General features: G+C 39.3%; 4 protein-coding genes and 1 long non-coding RNA gene across 5 annotated transcripts; 4 read left to right on the forward strand and 1 right to left on the reverse strand.

The window, feature by feature from the left end:
• The first annotated feature begins 480 nt into the window (after positions 1–480).
• On the forward strand, positions 481–4,796 carry LOC114527808. The gene is made up of 7 exons (XM_028549503.1): positions 481–601; positions 1,939–2,177; positions 2,683–2,812; positions 2,910–3,159; positions 3,533–3,903; positions 4,132–4,345; positions 4,568–4,796. Exons 4-7 carry the CDS (start codon positions 3,044–3,046, stop codon positions 4,794–4,796), a joined length of 930 nt encoding a protein of 309 aa, XP_028405304.1. The 5' UTR covers positions 481–601; positions 1,939–2,177; positions 2,683–2,812; positions 2,910–3,043.
• On the forward strand, positions 4,762–9,338 carry LOC114527809. Its single transcript, XM_028549504.1, has 2 exons — positions 4,762–5,007; positions 5,151–9,338. The coding sequence occupies exon 2, from the start codon at positions 5,316–5,318 to the stop codon at positions 9,336–9,338; it is 4,023 nt and encodes a 1,340-aa protein (XP_028405305.1). The 5' UTR covers positions 4,762–5,007; positions 5,151–5,315.
• Positions 9,339–9,363: 25 nt separating this feature from the next.
• Positions 9,364–11,193, forward strand: LOC114527901. The gene is made up of 2 exons (XM_028549612.1): positions 9,364–10,948; positions 11,092–11,193. The coding sequence occupies exon 1, from the start codon at positions 9,701–9,703 to the stop codon at positions 10,652–10,654; it is 954 nt and encodes a 317-aa protein (XP_028405413.1). The 5' UTR covers positions 9,364–9,700; the 3' UTR covers positions 10,655–10,948; positions 11,092–11,193.
• Positions 11,194–14,669: 3,476 nt separating this feature from the next.
• Positions 14,670–16,187, forward strand: LOC114527845 (HIG1 domain family member 1A, mitochondrial-like). Its single transcript, XM_028549549.1, has 2 exons — positions 14,670–14,812; positions 15,424–16,187. The coding sequence occupies exons 1-2, from the start codon at positions 14,692–14,694 to the stop codon at positions 15,603–15,605; spliced, it is 303 nt and encodes a 100-aa protein (XP_028405350.1). The 5' UTR covers positions 14,670–14,691; the 3' UTR covers positions 15,606–16,187.
• LOC114527846 lies at positions 14,683–16,390 on the reverse strand. Its single transcript, XR_003687446.1, has 3 exons — positions 16,247–16,390; positions 15,504–15,573; positions 14,683–14,758 (listed from the first exon to the last, which is right to left on the reverse strand). It is a non-coding gene; the product is annotated as an uncharacterized LOC114527846 (long non-coding RNA).
• Positions 16,391–19,104: the final 2,714 nt, after the last annotated feature.

Raw genomic sequence — 19,104 nt, forward strand, 5'->3', positions numbered from 1 at the left:
TTACTTTCCAATCCTTTATGGCCGTTTTCTCAAGTGAACCGCCTGTGTAGGGATTTTGTCCCATTATGGCAATTAAAAATATACGCAGTCCTTATTTTGGTTTTAATTATTTCTCTATACTAAACAAAAACACTACGACATGGGGTATATTTGTTTCACACTTGCCTCTCAAACAAAATTTTTACATAATTGCAGGCAAATAACATACAGAAAAATTATTTTAAAGAATGCCGATTGGCAATTTAAGTTTTCGCATCTAATTACTCGTCGGCAGGTTGTCCATTTAACAGGGCGCGGATTATTATAAATATTTAATAGCTTGTTTATAATTTTGTTCCGTATTCATTTTACCGTTTGCAAGCCGTTCATTTAGCGTCACGACATTTATTAATCACAAGCCTATGGGAGACAGCTGAATGTGCTGAAAGTTTGTTCAACCGTTGTGGAAACGCAAAAGTAATGTATCAGATCTATCGAAAAACCGAATTGATATTCTCACTGTTGGTTACGCTACCTGTGGCTTTTTTGAGCTGGTCGAGTGGGTCCCAGCAGATTGAGCAGAATCCAATTTGTCGACAAGGATTTTTCAAGAAAAACACCGGTAAGAGCTTGTTTACACGCGACTGGAAGAAATAGGGAACCGTTTTGAGGGCCCCCTTTATATTTATGGTTTACGTGTGAAGTTAGGCGCGGAACAAATGAGCAAATGAGCAAAAGATAATTCTCCAAGAGTAAAAATTAAAGAAACAGTCATTTTATGTGCATACACGTTTTTTGAACCTATTCTTTTCAACCGGTAAAACAAAAGTTCATGGCTTAGTTTTTAAAAAATGCCATTTTATCAATGAGAATAATGTATGATAAAACACAAACTTAATTGTCTTGCGCCATCATCTGTTTGAATGTATTAGCCAACATATAATCAATGCAATTTTATTATGAAAAACTATATGATTCAACACAAATTATGTATTCATTTTCTGTCCATGGTTAAGTAAGGACAATGCAGCATTAAGCTAACAATATGAATTCAGTCTTGTTTGCGTCAAACATGAGAGGAAAATTATCAAGCGGACAGACAGAAATATTAATGTTTTTACCTATATCATGTCAATACAATATCATGCATATATGGCGATAAAATATAAGCGCAGACGTACGCTTATCAGTCAGTTTCTATTTTATTTGAACAATTTTAATTTACATCCAAGAAGAACGAGTGCATATGATATGGCTAGGTACACGACATAACTTTGACCATGCATCCGTACGCGGCTGTATACTGTGTATAAGCAGCACCTCAAAGGCCTGCTCATGTGGAACTATATATATAGAGCAGTCTCCATGGCAGCTGGTGCAATACATTCTTTTCGGCGCTTCTACCAGGTCTTTGTCTAAATAGTCTACTGAATAGATCGAGGGCTTTAGACTTGACTACAGCTCCTGCTGCGGCCACGAACATACACACTACCTCGCGTGCCAGCATAATAAACCTTCGCGAATATAATAACGAACGCATGTTCGAGAATACACATAATCAGAGCCACGGTTGTCAGCTGCCCCACTGAAAAAAACGAATCTAGTTTTGTTTGGCAAAAATTCACCACTTGCACCGTGGGCGCCACGTGTACTTGACACGTGATCAAAAATGTAAACAATCGCAAAAGTTCGGACTACGGGTCACGCAAACTCTCACGCGATAGTATAGAAAACATTAGTACATTGCACGCAAAAGTTCGGACTATGGTCGCAACTAAAAGATGCGCTTGGGGAACATGTAAAAATGATTCAAGATACCCGATAAAATCAGTGATAAGTCGGCCAATTTGTACCCATGGGTCGATAACTTTTTCTGAAATAATTTGTTTGCCCCCCGGCCTCGAACCTCACTTTCAATCTAAGAACTATTTCAACTGCGTGTGTTTGTCTGTTATCTAGCAACTGAAGTAAACGTGAATATCACCAAGCAAGTTTCCGTCGGTTCTGTTTTGGAATGCGCGCAGCTGTGTCTCGCTCAACAAAAATCTTGCGAAGTCTTCAAGCATAGGAATGATCATAATCATGACGATGCCATCAACTGTCAAGTAACACAAGGCAAACCGGAGTATTTTTCGATATCTGAGAAGAATAGCGCTAATGAAAAGTGGAAGTTGTACACGTTGCAGATTGTTGAATCGGTGCGAAATTATCAAATTAATAATGAATAGGTATATTCGTCATAGCTAAGTGGTCGTATATATTAATTTAAAACTTATATCAGGTTGTGAGCGAATCCTCTTTTTGAAGGTTTTGAATGCGATGAAAATCTTTCAAATGAGAAATATTGTAGTATTTTTGAGAATTTTAAGGTTTCTTGTAGTAATTCTGTAGCGACAGAGGAATTATGTTCTTAAAAGAGACGACTGAAAAATAAAACAGCTGCATGCATGTCTTAAAAAAGCGTTATATCGCGTATAGGCTAGCTATTTCCAATAACTGTTTGAACAATAAAAATATATCCTTATACACGATCCCGGTAAGAACATCTTAGAATTACTTTCAATTTTTACACTGCATGCAATGAAGAGGTCAGTTCAGCCTCAGGGCAATTTGGAACGATTTTGTGCTATGATATATATTAAGTACATAGATATGAATAAATTAAGCGCGTATCCTTATGCAGTAAATTTCTCCACATTTTAGCCAAAATGTATCAAGGACAATCTATGCCATGGCCATGGGCTATGCTTGGCAAACAGTTGTGAGCCTGAAGGATTCAAGTGCGACTGTGATGAGAAATACTATGGAAAATATTGCCAGCATGAAAAATACCGTGAGTATATTTTCAGATCATTTATGAACATGCACCCTCTGCTCCTCGATCATGGAATTCGTGGAACATGAACCAACTGGATTATTTTGTCTTATAGATAACTACGACATAGACTTTCCTAACTCTACTGAGAGCAATTTCCTTTTCCTGGGGACAGTAAACGAGGATTTCGACGAGTTCACATTTAGTGCATGGATTAAATTTAATCCAGGATTTACGGTATACCCTTTGATGTCGTACAGTTCCAAAACCTCGACCGAAACGATCACACTCGCGTTCTACGCAGACGATCCAAGCGGAGCGTCAATCAAATCATTTTCTGGAAATCTGTTTGGTCATTATAAAGGGTAAGAACGTTTACGAAATAGCTACATGGGCTTGGAGTAACCAAATTTGGGCAATGCCATAGCTGCAAGGGGCTGTAATAAAGGCCTGGAAATTCTCATGAGTCAGCGAAAGTCGGTGATGTATACATGGTTTTGGGCAGGCGACGAAGAAAATTGTTTCAAAATAACAAAGCACTTTTATATTCCCGAACATCACTGGTACAACTATATTTCAATAAAATGGGTACCAAACATATTCGACAGCTTAACAACAAAACTGATTTGTTGAGACAGATTCTTTACTTTTGCTCGGATAACTATTTGAACCCTCTATTTTTAAAACTATTTTGACTGTAATATTATTCCGCTTTATTCGTGTGACTTTATTTCTCAGAACTGCCACCATACCCATAAATGACGGTTATTGGCATCACGTGGGATTCACCTGGTCGGGTGTTACAGGACAATGGATGCTGCTGATCGATGGTGTTCTTTGGGCGCACAGAAATACTTTGAAAGGAAGAAAAATCCAATCTGGTGGGATTCTGAACATTGGAAAAATTACACACAAAGAAGTAAACTGCACTTTGGTTGGAAGTATAAGCCGGGTAAATTTATGGAGTCAGGCAAAAAACGGTAGTGAGATCGAGTTGATTGCTAAAAGTCCTGGGTCTAGAGAAGGTGATTTGATCGCTTGGTTTACAGCTAAAGACAATATAGTATCACGTCAAAGAATCATCCGTCCATCAAATGCATCTTTCTCAGGTACGACAATACGGCTTATCACGAATTATTTGTCAGAAAATTGTATGTACCTCAATATGATCAGACATTTTTTATTATACTAATTAACTGATGGAACAGTCTAAGACTTGCGGTGCCTCGTCGATGCGATAGTCAGAGTACAACAGGGTATTGCAGGGCATATACATCTTTCATGCACAGCCAATCAGCCAGAACAGATACCATAACACCATCCACACATTTTTGTAGGTGATGGGTTAAATTACGAAATGACACTACCACTGTCAAACGAAGTAAACTATCCGGGACCGTCCAAACCCATGAAATTTCTATCAACCTGTTTGTGGGTTAAAAATGGTGGAAATGCGCAGTTTTTTGCCTACAGTGCGAGTAATACATTCAGTCTTCGCTATACTTCGCTGAAGGAATTGGCCTTCACTCTTAATAGCTTATCTGAAGGAACGTGAGTATGATTTGAAGTTTGAACGGTGTTGCCCGAATTCGACCACAACTAGTTATTTTTTAAATTACATTGTATAGGAGAAAAAGTAAAAGCGAATAATTCAAGTTCAGTTTTTAGGTATATAGCAAAAGGGTCCAGTTTTGTAATGATAGGAACAGTATAGGTGTATGGTCGAGGGCACCACGCGGATGGTTGAGGGTACCTTATGTTTTATTTTCTTAGAGCTGTGACCTGTGACGGTTGGCATTTTCTGTGCATGAAATGGAATGGTGAGAAAGGTAAGGCGAGTTTATACTATGACGGGTACCAAAGTGGTAATAGTTTCGAGGACGCAAAACTCGTGACAGAACTACCTGCGGGAAGGAATTTTATCTTCGGTTCCAGTGGCGATAGTGCAACTCTTACACAACTCAATATCTGGTGGATTGACAGTTTATATACACGTGCGTAGACACGAATGGAACTCATTATAATTGAACTTTGAAACTATGATGACAATATTAGGTATCAAATAGCAATCATAGCATTAGCATATAGACGCACAGCGAGACGGAAAAGGTGTAAATATAACGCATGTTTTGTTAAATAAGTAAATGAAAGAAAGACGGGCTAACCTGAACGATAAACGATGAAATAGACAGCTAAAGGATCTCGCCACAGAAGTAAGACATTGACTTTATATTCTAGTTTGTTTACGCAGAATTTATGCATTGTATGGGTAATTTATACGCCACACGTGCGAACATTTATAGGCTTATATGCATGTTTACTTTAATATTTCTTTGTATTAATTTGCTCTATTTAGATCGAATTGTTATTATATAATTTATAATGCGATTTGCGAGACTTCTTTGGTTTAATGTCTGAGATTACTTGCTAACCGGTCGTCTTGGTTCCGACGAAACACTATTCGATTTCTTGCTAACCACGGTTCGAAGGAATTTGAGACGAATTATACTGTAAAACGACAATGGAAAATATGACATCGAAAGACGGCAATTGCGACGATTTTAAGAAAGCTAAGATGAAACGACGAAACGGCAAAGCAGCATTAACACGGCTCGGGAAAGTTATAATAGTCCAAATCGAGGGGAAACGTTCGACCGATGAGGTTCAAAGGGCGCTTGATAATTATGAACACGCATTTGCCGACCTGGAAGCCAAACACGAAGAAGTGACAATGCTAATCGAAGATGACGAACAGTTCAATGAGGAAGAACGATATATTGAACAATGCCAGGAAACCTTTCTGCGCTTAAAAATTGACGCGCAAGATTATATAAAGCAACAGACGAAAATATCAGAGATGAAACAAAATACTGTCGAAACCGGAAGCGTAAATACTCCCGCAGAGAACTTGTCGAATGAAGAACAAATTAACGAAATCCCGGCCGGCGAAGAAAGTCATGCATCGATACCGAATGAAGAAAATCAAGACAACCAGATATCAGCACCAGTAGCTCAAGAAACCCAAAGTCATCCTGTACAACCCAGCACATCTATTAATGATTCATCGTTCAACACAACTGAGAACACCGCGGAGACAGCAACTCATATAAGCAAAGGAGAAAGCCTATTTCGAATTGAGAAGCCAAAGATGCCAAAATTCACTGGTGACGTCAGAGAATTTGGAACTTTTAGAGCGGACTTTAAGCACTTGGTGGAAAATAGATACAGTAAACGTGATGCAATAACCATTCTGAGGTCTAGTCTCCAAGGAAAACCGCTGGAAATGATCAAGGGAATTGGTCAAGACTATGATGCCGCATGGGAATATCTCGATTCCGTGTATGGAGATCCACGATTTGTTGCTGACATCATCACTCACGATATCTCCAAGTTTAAGCCAATAAAGGACGGAGAAGATGCCCGGTTTTGCGACTTGGTCCATTTAATAAAGCGGAGTTTCAACACCCTTAGAGAAGTAGGACGGGAGAATGACATGGATAACAACCACATGCTGGCTATCATTGAACAGAAAATGTTTACCGACGATCGCAAAGTCTGGTCACGCTATTTGGAGAGTTCAAAGAGTCAAGCCACATTGGAGTCGTTAATTTCCTGGATGACAAGTGAGATGAAGTCGAGAATGAGAGCAACGGCACCATTAAGAAGCTCATGGCAGTCACCCAAGCATGTTGGACATGTTACTGGAAAAGAAGATGGGAAGCCAACAAACCATAAGTGCTGGTTCTGCAAAACGTCTGAACATTGGACCGACCAATGCCAAAAGTTCCTTGCCCAGAGTGCTAGCGACCGCCTGAAAGTTGTGAAGGAGAACCATGCCTGTTATAGCTGCCTGAAGCGAGCTGGTCGTGGTCACAACATGTCAACCTGCTCTCGAAGGCGCCAGTGCAGCGAGACCATCAGCGGAGTTCAGTGCAAGCATTACCATCATCCACTATTGCATATTTTAAACATATCTGCTGTGTCATCTGTTACTACTAGCGGAGAGACTATGTTACCGACTATTCAGGCAGAAATCCTGGGACCACAGAAGGTCAAGAAACAGGCTAATATGTTACTAGACACTGGTGCTCAAATCAGTTTAATACGGACATCAGTCGCTGAGGAGCTGGGTCTCAAAGGCAAGAGTGTCACAGTAACAATGGCGAAAGTTGGAGGAGAAGAAAATGAGATGTCAACAAAGATGTATCGATTCCAAATTCGATCCCTCGAGAACCAGTCCATCCACACAATTGCAGCTGTGGGAATCCCAAGTATCAGTGGTGATATTTCCGGAATGAAACTTGATGGCATAGCTGAAGCTTTCAACCTTGAAAGAGAGAAATTACGAAGAGAGAATGGTCCAATAGATGTCCTGTTGGGAATTGATCAACCGAAGTTGCACACTGGTGAGACAAAAGAAGCTGGTAATCTTGTTGCAAGATATTCGCCATTGGGATGGGTTGTCTTTGGAGCCACGTCTGAAAAGTGTGACGTCAGTCAAGTCTACCATGTCAAGTGTTCAAATCCCATCGATATGACCGACTTTTGGACCACCGAATCAATGGGCGTGGAAGGGAATATGTGTTCTTGTGAAAGCAAGAAGTTAAGTCCAGTTGAAGCCTACGAAGCCAAGATTATAGAACAATCCTGCAAAAAGATTGGTAATAAATGGTTAGTTTCATACCCCTGGGTCAAAGATGCATCTGAATTACCGGATAACAGAAGCCAAGCGGAGAAGAAATTGGAAACAACCGAGCGTCGATTAGCCAAGAACCCAGATCATGCAGAAGCGTATGACAAGCAGATGAGGGAAATGAGTGAAATGAACTTCTCTCGAAAATTATCAAGTGAAGAATTAAAGTCATACAAGGGACCAACCCACTACATATCCCACCATGAGGTAGTCAGACCCGAGAAGAAGAGCACCCCCATCCGAATTGTTTTCAATTCCTCAGCATCGTATAAAGGGCACCGCTTAAATGATTACTGGATGAAAGGACCCGATTTACTAAATAATCTGTTTGGAGTTCTCCTACGATTTCGAGAAAATGAAGTGGCTATCAACGCGGATATATCCAAGATGTATCACAGAATCCTAATCCCGGAAAGAGATCAACATGTTCACCGATACCTGTGGAGAAACATGGATACGGATCGAGAACCTGATGTTTATGTCAAAACAGTCTTGACATTTGGTGACAAACCAGCCCCAGCCATGGCACAGACCGCGCTGCAAAAGACTGCTGAAGAAGGAGAAAAACGCTACCCTGCAGCTGCTGAAGTCTTAAAGAAGAATACTTACATGGACGACATATGCGATTCGGTCCATTCTGAAAATCAAGCAAGAAAAATAACAGCAGAGATTGACGAAATCCTTCGCAACGGTGGTTTTAACGTGAAGTGTTGGCTCTCAAACCGGTCATTAAAGAAGAATGATGAAAGCGTTATTGAAAAAAGTGAATTGGAATTAAAGCTCCTACAAGGCCCAGTTGAAGAGAAAGTTTTGGGAACTGTCTGGAACCACCACGACGACGTTTTTGGGTTCAAAGTGATTCCTCCTGAACTAGTTAAACTTACGAAGAGAGCAATACTAAGCCAAGTAGCTCGGATCTACGATCCTCTAGGAGTAGCTGCAGCTTTCCTGATTCGCGCCAAAATAGAGATGCAAAAACTGTGGTTAGAAGGACTACAATGGGATGATGAATTGCCGCCGAATCTCCAAATAACGTGGATACGATTCTTCCAAGAGATGAACGACCTGAACAACGTCACCTTCGAAAGGTCTCTTACGCCAGATTCCGTGATCGGAGCGCCAGTACTATGCATTTTCTCGGACGCATCGATTGAAGCCTTCGGAGCATGTGCTTACATCAGATGGGAGACAGAAAACAACACCTTTGTAACCAGGTTCATCGCAGCAAAGTCAAGAGTAGCCCCACTGAAGTCGCTGACCATACCTCGTTTAGAGCTACAAGCAGCTGTCCTGGCGACACGATTATGTTGTTCTATTCTCGAAGAGTCTCGAATGAAGTTTGTGAAGATAATTTTCTTCTCTGACAGCCACATTGTTCTTTCATGGATCCGTAACCAACCCAGAGAGTTTAAGCCGTTCGTTTCAGCCCGAATTGCCGAAATCCAGAGCAAGTCTGAACCAGATCAGTGGAGACACGTTCCTGGAGAGCTAAATGTCGCTGATGATGTGTCGCGAGGAATACCTGCTCTGCAACTGACAGGCAGATGGAAGTATGGCCCCGAGTTTCTGAAGTTACCGGAGGAAGAATGGCCGAGCGAGTCGTCTTCTGCTACCATCACTAAAAGCGTGGATATCGATCAGTCTGAACGTCGAAAAGTTCAACCTGTCTTTCAAGTAACCCAATCGCCAGAAGTCATTCCGTGCAAGAAGTTTTCCAGTTGGGGGAAACTTATCCGAGTCACAGCCTATGTGTTACGGTTCATCAACACGCTACGAAACAAGCATCAAAACAAAGACAACACAGAAACGACCCGACCGAAACCTCAGATGATCATCCAGCAAAGGAGTTAGAAGATGCCGAAGTTGTATTGGTCAAACAAAGTCAGAAGTCACTTCATGATCGCCTGAAAAAGGGAGAACTGAAAGGACTCACCCCGTTTACCGATGACAACGGAGTTATCAGAGTCGGAGGTCGAGTAAGCGAAGCCGTAATCTCGTACGATGCCAAACATCCAGTTTTACTCCCACGTGAACACTGGATATCCCTGCTGATCACTCGTAACTTCCATCGAAACGGCCACTCAGGAGTTGCAACAACCGTTGCAAAGATCAAGAAAAAGTTTTGGATTATCCGATGTCATGATCTTGCCAAGTCAATAAAGTTCCGATGCGTATGTTGTCGCCGAATCCAAGCCAAAACCGAGGAGCAGTTCATGTCAGACCTACCAATTACCCGACTGGAGCCATTCACACCACCCTTTCATCGCACGGCATGCGATTACTTCGGTCCTTACCAAGTTAAAATTGGCCGAAACAAAACAACCAAACACTATGGCGTACTGTTTACATGTCTGAATACTCGTGCCGTACACCTGGAAATCGCAGTGGACTATTCCGCTATGGAATTCTTGCAAACCTTACGTCGATTTTTCGCAATCCGTGGACAACCGGCTCTGATGATCAGTGACAACGGGACGCAGCTGGTGGGAGCTCAACGTGAACTCCGAGAAATGATAGAAGGATGGAACGAGAAAGAGTTGAAGGAATTCAGCGCCGAGAAAGGAATGGAGTGGAGATTTATTACTCCTGCAGCACCACATCATAACGGTTGTGCTGAGGCTCTTGTCAAGAGTTCGAAGAAAGCATTAAAGATCGCGATTGGTGAACAAATTTTGGCTCCGTTCGAGCTGTACACATGCTTGCTGGAAGTTAGTAACCTGATTAATCAGCGTCCTATTGGAAGGATCCCCAATGATCCAGATGACGGTTCTTTCCTTTGTCCAAACGACATTTTACTTGGTCGAGCATCAACAATGGTACCACAAGGGCCATTCAGAGAAACGAAGAATCCTCAACATCGTGTTGAATTTGTCCAGAAGATCATCGATAGTTTTTGGAAGCGTTGGAGCAGAGATGTATTTCCCACCTTAGTTCCCAGAAAGAAATGGACTACTGAAAAAAGAAATGTACGAGTGGATGACATCGTCGTGGTTCAAGATACGAATGCGATTCGTGGAAACTGGACTACGGGCAGAATTGTTAATGTATATCCTGGAAATGACGGACGAATTCGTAACGTTAAGGTGAAGACATCCACATCGCACTACGAAAGACCTATTACAAAAGTCGCAGTACTGTACCCTGCAGAAGGATATGAAGATAAGTAACTCACAATTAGTAACATTAAGTGATGAGGAAGAGTCCTCATCGGGGGGGAGAGTGGATTGACAGTTTATATACACGTGCGTAGACACGAATGGAACTCATTATAATTGAACTTTGAAACTATGATGACAATATTAGGTATCAAATAGCAATCATAGCATTAGCATATAGACGCACAGCGAGACGGAAAAGGTGTAAATATAACGCATGTTTTGTTAAATAAGTAAATGAAAGAAAGACGGGCTAACCTGAACGATAAACGATGAAATAGACAGCTAAAGGATCTCGCCACAGAAGTAAGACATTGACTTTATATTCTAGTTTGTTTACGCAGAATTTATGCATTGTATGGGTAATTTATACGCCACACGTGCGAACATTTATAGGCTTATATGCATGTTTACTTTAATATTTCTTTGTATTAATTTGCTCTATTTAGATCGAATTGTTATTATATAATTTATAATGCGATTTGCGAGACTTCTTTGGTTTAATGTCTGAGATTACTTGCTAACCGGTCGTCTTGGTTCCGACGAAACATCTGGGACTATGAAATAGCGACCGAAAGTATTTATCCTATGTCTGCTGGAGGATTCAATGTACACGGGAATATGCTTTCGTGGGGCAGCATGACAAAATCTCTAACCGAGAACATGGCATGGAAAACTGGCGTATATTTACCCGGTAAGGAAGAGTATACATGCAGGCCCCAGTTGTATAAAAGACTAGTTAACTTTTAACTCTATAATTAAGGACAGAGTTGGCCAATCATAGTCGAGTTAACTAGGATTTAACTATACAAAATGTAGTTAAAGAGTTTTATACAATCGGCCCCAGAATAATATATACATCATTTAAATTGAACACAGTTCTATTTACATAATATAGTTTATCAAAAGAAGTTGCCGTTGCATTTTTGAGTCGTTTTTTTCTTTATTGTTTTTTATGACTCATCATGGGAAAGATGACCAGAAAGTAATGTTGTTTGAATGTTGTAATGTTGTTTGCAAAATTATGAGAAAATATTGTTCCAAGATTTTCCCCTCATTCGAGAGACATTTCTCCGAAAAAACATCTGGCTTTAATTGTCTCAGGAAACACATGCATGTCAGCGAACCACAGATGTTTATATAATAGATTTCTTTGTTTCGAAGATATTTCTCGAGAACGTGCGTTTATGGGCAGGTAATGATCAAGCTTTAAAAATTGATTGCATGGGATTGAATTACCCACACCGCTGAACAATTATATTTCCCACCCACAGGCTTTACTGTTTTGGGCAAGAGAACAACATGGTGTCATGATAATATAAGAACCAGCTGCCCCTACGATCTACTAGCAAGACTTGGAGGTCACCAGGGGCGCAAGAATATGCAGTGGCGTTGCTATTGTCCCACGGCACTGACTGAAACCAAATTTACATACAATTTTAGTTCCTCAACCACCTCCTATTTCAGTAGACACAGCGAGCTCACCGCTATAAATGACTGAGTTATGTATGGCTATAGTATATAATATAGGTATAAATAAATTATATAATATACGAGTCACTGCTGTATTAGGACAAAATCATAGAAGCAATGAATTTGGATCATAAGACCACAGGTAGCCCGCTATTGTGTTGCTTCACGTGAAGTATCCACATCCTTAATTGCTGATTCACCTGCTGGCATATCATCGCAGGAGCCGCAATTTTTTTTCCATGCACTTCACATCAGTGCACTTAAAGTGAAGTGCACTGAAAAAAATTGCCGCGCTTGCGATGATATGCCAGCAGGTGAATTAAGAATGCGGATACTTCGAAGCAACACAATAGCGCGGGCTACCTGTGATAAGACAAACAATTATTGTTGTCACTCAACAAAAAAAAGAACTCAAGTTCTTTATACGTCGAACATTGTATTATTAAGATAATATATATATATATATAATGCAAATTAAACTCCTTCTGCTGTAATGATCTCAGTACATGACGTAATTTTGCATGGCAGCTCACTCCGTAGACTAGAGCAGGACATATTTTCATTGGAGAAACTACATGCACATCTGACACCATCTAAGACTAATTTTCAAAGAACAAACCGAGACAAACAAATTACACCATTATCATTACTTTCATCGTTTTCAACTACACTCATGCATGCCTATAATGGTCCGTCCCGGCTACACTCATGCATGCCTATCAACGTTTGAACAACTTACAAACGTACCATTTTCAAAATGTTTTTAAACAACGCATTTTTAAGAAATATTTTAAAAAATGATAGTTCGAGATGTTATATAATTTATAAGAGAAAACATGCATTTCGTAACGTAATACAATAATCAATATTATCACGGACGCTTTCTCGCCGCGGGTATTTTGCAAAATATAAGCTTATATATTTAAGTTGGGACAACGAACGAAACGTTGCTAACGAAAATAAAACACAAAATTTCTAATGAGTTAAATTTCTAGCGATTCGAAAACGGTTTGACGTCATTCTTCAAGGACTCTATATTTGAAGTTGCATTCCTTTTTCCGGCGGACATTGTTAATTCCGTTCTGGAAAATAAATAGGACGTGCAAGTTTGAGGCCGTGTATGACAACTGAATCAAAATTCTGAAAACAAGTTTCTGCGAAATGTCAGCAAAATCAAAAGCCAAGAAAAGCAGCGGCGGCGGCAAAAGTCGCGGAATCAAAAGCAGAAAAATAACCAAGAAAAAAGTAACCAAGACTCCCAGTTTATCCCATTAGGTAAATAGAGCACCTTTTAACGATTTACCAGATATGGTTCATAGATATAGTTCTAGATTCGATACGAGGTTTACGAGGTTACTTTATTAATAAGAATACTCGCCCTCTAGGGGGCCTGGGCGGGTTGCATAATGGTAGTATGTATATATATATATAGGTGATATATTAATTGTTCCTTGGGCGATAAAACTCACGCCCCTCTTCATACCTTGGATACACTGATTCTGTACGTGCATGCCATAAATCAGACATATCAAAATGCAGGAAACATTGCAACCATGGATGTAAAATGATGAAAGTCACATTAGTTGGATTAGTTTTGTACCCTACTAATCCTAGGTCTAGGACAGTTAATTGACTTTATAAATACTTTGATTTGTAATTATATGAATTTTCTAAACCCTTCACTGTAGGAATCCTTGGTACAATTGGTGCGCTTGTATATGGTGCGTATGCTTACCGGAATAGAAGATCGATGAGCACAAGCGGTGGTTACCTTACGAGACTTCGAGTATTGGCACAGTCAATCATTGGTGGACCATGACAATCTGAATGGTTTTTGGAGAAATAATGGCTGGAGTTACACAGCTGTATAGCGAGAAAACTTAATTATTGATTTTAGAATAATCTATATAAAATACTTTTTCGAATTGTTACAAAGGTTATTATTGAAAATTCTGCCCTGTCAAAGTGACAGATGAAGAATTAAATCAGTATCTGAAACAACGAAAGAAGCAAAAATATGCTTAAAATATTTTGATGTAAAAACTGCGCAGTAGGACAGTGCTTATAACTTAATTCAGCATAATTTTTTTAATTACGTTTTTAATTACATACTAAAACAATTATTGACATAATATAACTCTAAGAAAGCTCATGCAAATCTCCGTTGTCATGCATCCCACTTTATATATCTCCTTCACTCTTCAACGGCTCGGGAATGATTTTCCCAGCCCATCCGGTGATCCTCCCTTTTACTGTATAACTTTTACTTTATAACTCTTGCGCACGGCTTTAAAAAACAACCCACGCATAATATCGTCACGTTCCTTATAGTTACTGTCGTGAATTTGTTCAAACTTGAAACTATTCTCTAGCGAAATCGTGACAAGAAACATGATCTTTATTCAGTGGGGGAGTAACTTTATGACGTCAATAATCAATGACGTTCTGACAAAGCCTTTTGCTCACGGAAATTACGTAATCCATTTCGCAAAATAAATACAACGTGCGAGATTTGAGAGCAGTGCATGAGACATAGAAGGTTTAAGTTTTGACTTTTGAAAACAATTTCACGCGAAATGTCAGCAAGAAGAACACCGACCGCGGAAGAGGTTGCCGAATTTGCATCACCAGCAGTTGAGGAGTCTGAAACAGATAAATTGCTAAGAAAGAGTCGAGATCAGCCGTTCGTTCCATTAGGTAAATAAAGGACTATTTGAGTATTTCACAATATTTTATCGTCCTATATAGTATTTTAACATCGTAATGACTTATAATTTACCTAATAACTCCTATATAGTCACAACTTCGTTACGAGGTCACCTTAATGGTGCTAGACGTAATGACTAATGTCAGTTTTATCCCCTCTGGAGTCGGTTGTATGAAAAGGTAGTTAATGTACTATAGTTTATGACAAAATTTTGGGGTTTGAATGCAAATAATGTAGCGAGTTTTTTACAATCAACCCAAGAGAAAATAAAAACTGTTCCTTTAGCCAATAATCACATCATCCCCCTCTTTATTAAGGTTTTGTATTTGCCATAATTAGAGTTTTCACTTTGGGTATTTCAGATAAATACCCCTAGATATTTTATCCCCAAGGAACATATTCCTCATTTTCGACTCAAAACTTCCCCTATTTTGAGTCACCTACAGAAAATTCTTGGGGTAGTGCAATACATGTAAAATGGTGAAGGTGGATTTAATAGTTTTTGCATCCCAGGATATAAATTTTTGCATCCCAGGGAGGAGGATTTTTTAAAATATGTAATGTGAAATTATATGAATTTTGTCAACCCTTTTTACTGTAGGAATCCTTGGTACAATTGGTGCACTTGCATATGGTGCATATGCTTACAAGAACCGAGGACCAATGAGCACAAGTCGTTACCTCATGAGACTCCGAGTAATAGCACAATCAATGGTTGTTGGAGCAATAATGGTTGGAGTTGGTTACACGGCTATAAAAGAGAAGCGGGAAAAGAATAAATAAATAATAAATTAATAAGTAAAAATCAGTTGTTGGGACTGTATAATATATCATTTTCATGTTTTAAATTGTAAATAGGATATATGAGATTATGTCTAAATTATCCTCATTAGGTAATATTGTATATTTATTCAAACAAAAAAAGTCATTCGAACAATTTTGGTTAGAAAATTGTAAAATTCCTAAAGCAAAGCCAGAATTGTTTGTATCTTAACATTGATAGTATGAATACCATTCTACCTAGACTGAATAGTCTGTGGTAACCTAATGGCCAGGCATTATGAATAGATGCAATTGTAGTTGTTAGAAAATGCTTTAGAGTAGTTGTCCTTTGATTTTCTTACATGATCATATAGTTAGAAAATCAATTGCATTATATGTGGTTAACCTTAATAATACATCAGAAATCATCACTTTTATTACAGTTCACCTATCTATTAATATTTGGTTTCTTGTCCTATCAATTACTTATATTTGTTGGGAATACAGCTTTATACTATTTGGCTGTATGTAAAATATAGTAGCAATACGTACATACAGAAACTCCTATCCCTATTCTGCAGGTGAAATATAAATTATACCTTGAGGCTTGAGTATAAAACTTCTATTGAAAGTATAAATATAATCTTGCCTTACTTAAATACCTGATTAGTTGCCAGTTTTCTTTTCGTAAACCGCGCGCTTCTGTATTGGAGAAGCATACTTTCAAAATTACTGAAAATTAGATGACGTGTGGAACAACTCCATTCAAGAAGCTCATCCTCTACAGACCCCAGATTAGACATCAACATATTTTAAATGCGCAGTCTGACTCAATGATCTGGGATTCTGACTGACTTAAGACCAAATGACGTAAGACTAAAGTTGATGACCGCGCAATGAGTTACTGGGACTAGGGAGCAAACCGGCTGCAACAAGTCTAAAAATATTACAATAAATCAACTGAATATTTCTTTACTATATTTAATATCACACGAGTGCGTAAGAATGATAAAGAAATTTTTTATCCCGAAAAAAAAGTTAATCGTGGAGAAAAATGGTAGTGGGTTCAACTATCTTGGCCTGGCTGTCGCACGCCTCCTATTCACAAGTGCTATCCCACTACTGTTCGACGCGGGAACTTTTGTCTGCTATGTTTCCATCCTGGACCGGTACGTTCCTCCTTAATCAACCTGGTGGACGAGGGTTCCCCGAAGTCCACCATATTGACGCCTAACTTAGTGTGGACACCCGATCGACATAGGTCGACGTACGACAGGAATCCCGACCTCAAGCCATTCGACACCACCTGCTCCGTAGTAGCTCGGTTACAGGCGCACGCCACCACGCCCAGCGATAGTATAAATAAAATTTATTGTATATAAAGCCACACATAGTTGATACATGTGAAATAAAAAACATCTGTATAGGTAGACTTTTCTACAAGTTTACAACCGTGAACATTGAAAAGTGTAAGTGTATAAAATATAATTCGAAAAACTAGACGGATGGAGTCAAGTATTAAAAAGTTAATTCAAGTCTGATGCTAGTCTACAGCTCGCGGGCATCGTTACTCTCTCAAATTAATTTCCGTCAATATAGGTAATTTTATGTACTTTTCGGACTTCAGGCCACCATGTCCTCTCATAGGGAGGATTTTTACCGCAGGATTAATTGATTAAATGTGGGAACAAAATTATACAGTCTAATTCGAATCTTTCGTCGATCTTTCGAATTAACTCATTGAGTGAGAGATCTCAATTTCTCATAACGTTTCCATGGCTGTAATTTCAGCCGAGTAAGAGCTTGATTTTCAGTTTTTCACCTTTAAAATCTGTCAACTGATGAAACATTTCTCTCATTGATCAATAACTAACAGCAAAATTTCTATTTCACACTCAATGAGTGTGAGTGCGAGTGAGCTCCTTAAATACCGCAGAGAAAACCGGAATGTTTTAAAAACGCGCGTCGTAACGCGGCCTCGAGTCAAGCATCCATGGTTCGCCCAGTACATAATAGTTCTATATCGAACATCGTTCAATTTCGGCAAACAGTACAGTGTCAGTGATGTAGCTGTGTGACTATTGATATTTAAACTGATGCTCGAATATTCAGTCATGCATAAGTAATGACACGTGCAAAAAATAGCACACAAGGGTGCTATTTCATACGGTAAAAACGGCTAGACCGCTTATGTTGTATCTGAGTACGTACAGGCAGATTACTGGTATTACAGGCAGATTACAGTGTTTTAGTGCTGTTACTCTACATTCAAGTGTTTCGTTTTTTAATTACATCTGCCTAGCATGTAAAACTAACGCTAAATTAAAACTCTTCATGAAATACTCCATTTTAATTCAAAATATGACCAGTTTCACCATTTTGGCCGCTGAAAGGAGAAAGCGTTAAGGGTTGAGTGGACATTCAAATGCTGTTTGCAATGTGTTTTGATCTAAAATAGGCCACAAATAGGTCGACATAGGCTATACTCTCCAAGACCACCATGTTAACGCCTAACTTAGTGTGGACACCCGTTTCCACTTAGGAAAAATCTCCTCTGGATCGGACAGGAAAATTTCCTTTGTCGGTGAGTTCTAAGACGGCGTTTGTACAAAGGAAACTTTCATGTTCCGATCTAAAAGAGAATTTTCCTGAGTGGAAACTAGCCTTTACAGGCGCACGCCACCACGCCCAGCGAACAGTTTACCAAATTTTGTTTTATTTAAAATGACTTATGTTTCTTTTCATAAAGCTATAGGCATAAAGTCCCATTTTAAACGTAACAGAGTGAATACAGAATCAAGATAAAAAAACACATTCGGTAGACTGAAAAATTCAGCAAACCTGCTAACTTAGTCTAATTGAAAAATTAGACAAATCGACGCTATGTCGACGAGGAAACTAAAAATGGTAGTGGGTTGAATACATTGTTTGGATTGGTAGCACAGTCTAATTGAAAAACTAGACCAAAACACGCTACTTCGTTTGCATAACCTATGCCGAAACAGATTATAATAATAAAATTTGACTAGAATTATTTTAGTTAATTGTGACGGAAGAAATTTAGAAGGATTTTATTCCAGGGAGGGAATATAGTAAAAAAAGGGACTAAAATGGTAGTGGGTTCAACTATCTTGGCCTGGCTGTCGCACGCTTCCTATTCACAAGTGCTATCCCACCACTGTTCGACGCGGGAATTTTTGTCTGCTATGTTTCCATCCTGGACTGGTACGTTCCTCCTTATTCAACCTGGTCGATTAAGGTTCCCCGAAGTCCACCATGTTGACGCCTAGCTTAGTGTGGACACCCGATCGGCATAGGTCGACGTACGACAGGAATCCCCACCTCAAGCTATTCCACACCACCCGCGCTGTGGAAGCTCGGTTATAGGCGCACGCCACCACGCCCAGCGAACATTTTACCAAATTTTGTTTCAATTAAATTGACTTATGTTTCTTTTCATAAAGCAATAGGAAGAAAGTCCCATTTTAAACGTAACAGAATGAATACAGACTCAAGATAA

Source organism: Dendronephthya gigantea, unplaced genomic scaffold (assembly GCF_004324835.1).
Source record: "Dendronephthya gigantea isolate DGI-Jeju-01 unplaced genomic scaffold, DenGig_1.0 000047F, whole genome shotgun sequence".
In the NCBI taxonomy this organism is placed as follows: Eukaryota; Metazoa; Cnidaria; class Anthozoa; order Malacalcyonacea; family Nephtheidae; genus Dendronephthya; species Dendronephthya gigantea.

Excerpts from the sequence above, each read along its gene's own strand:
- LOC114527808 (XM_028549503.1), top strand. The coding sequence starts at position 3,044 with ATGTCGTACAGTTCCAAAACCTCGACCGAAACGATCACACTCGCGTTC. Across the intron at positions 3,160-3,532 it reads CTGTTTGGTCATTATAAAGG|AACTGCCACCATACCCATAA; the intron begins GTAAGAACGTTT and ends TTTATTTCTCAG. Across the intron at positions 4,346-4,567 it reads AATAGCTTATCTGAAGGAAC|AGCTGTGACCTGTGACGGTT; the intron begins GTGAGTATGATT and ends TTATTTTCTTAG.
- LOC114527809 (XM_028549504.1), top strand. The coding sequence starts at position 5,316 with ATGGAAAATATGACATCGAAAGACGGCAATTGCGACGATTTTAAGAAA.
- LOC114527901 (XM_028549612.1), top strand. The coding sequence starts at position 9,701 with ATGTCAGACCTACCAATTACCCGACTGGAGCCATTCACACCACCCTTT.
- LOC114527845 (XM_028549549.1), top strand. The coding sequence starts at position 14,692 with ATGTCAGCAAGAAGAACACCGACCGCGGAAGAGGTTGCCGAATTTGCA. Across the intron at positions 14,813-15,423 it reads TCAGCCGTTCGTTCCATTAG|GAATCCTTGGTACAATTGGT; the intron begins GTAAATAAAGGA and ends TTTTTACTGTAG.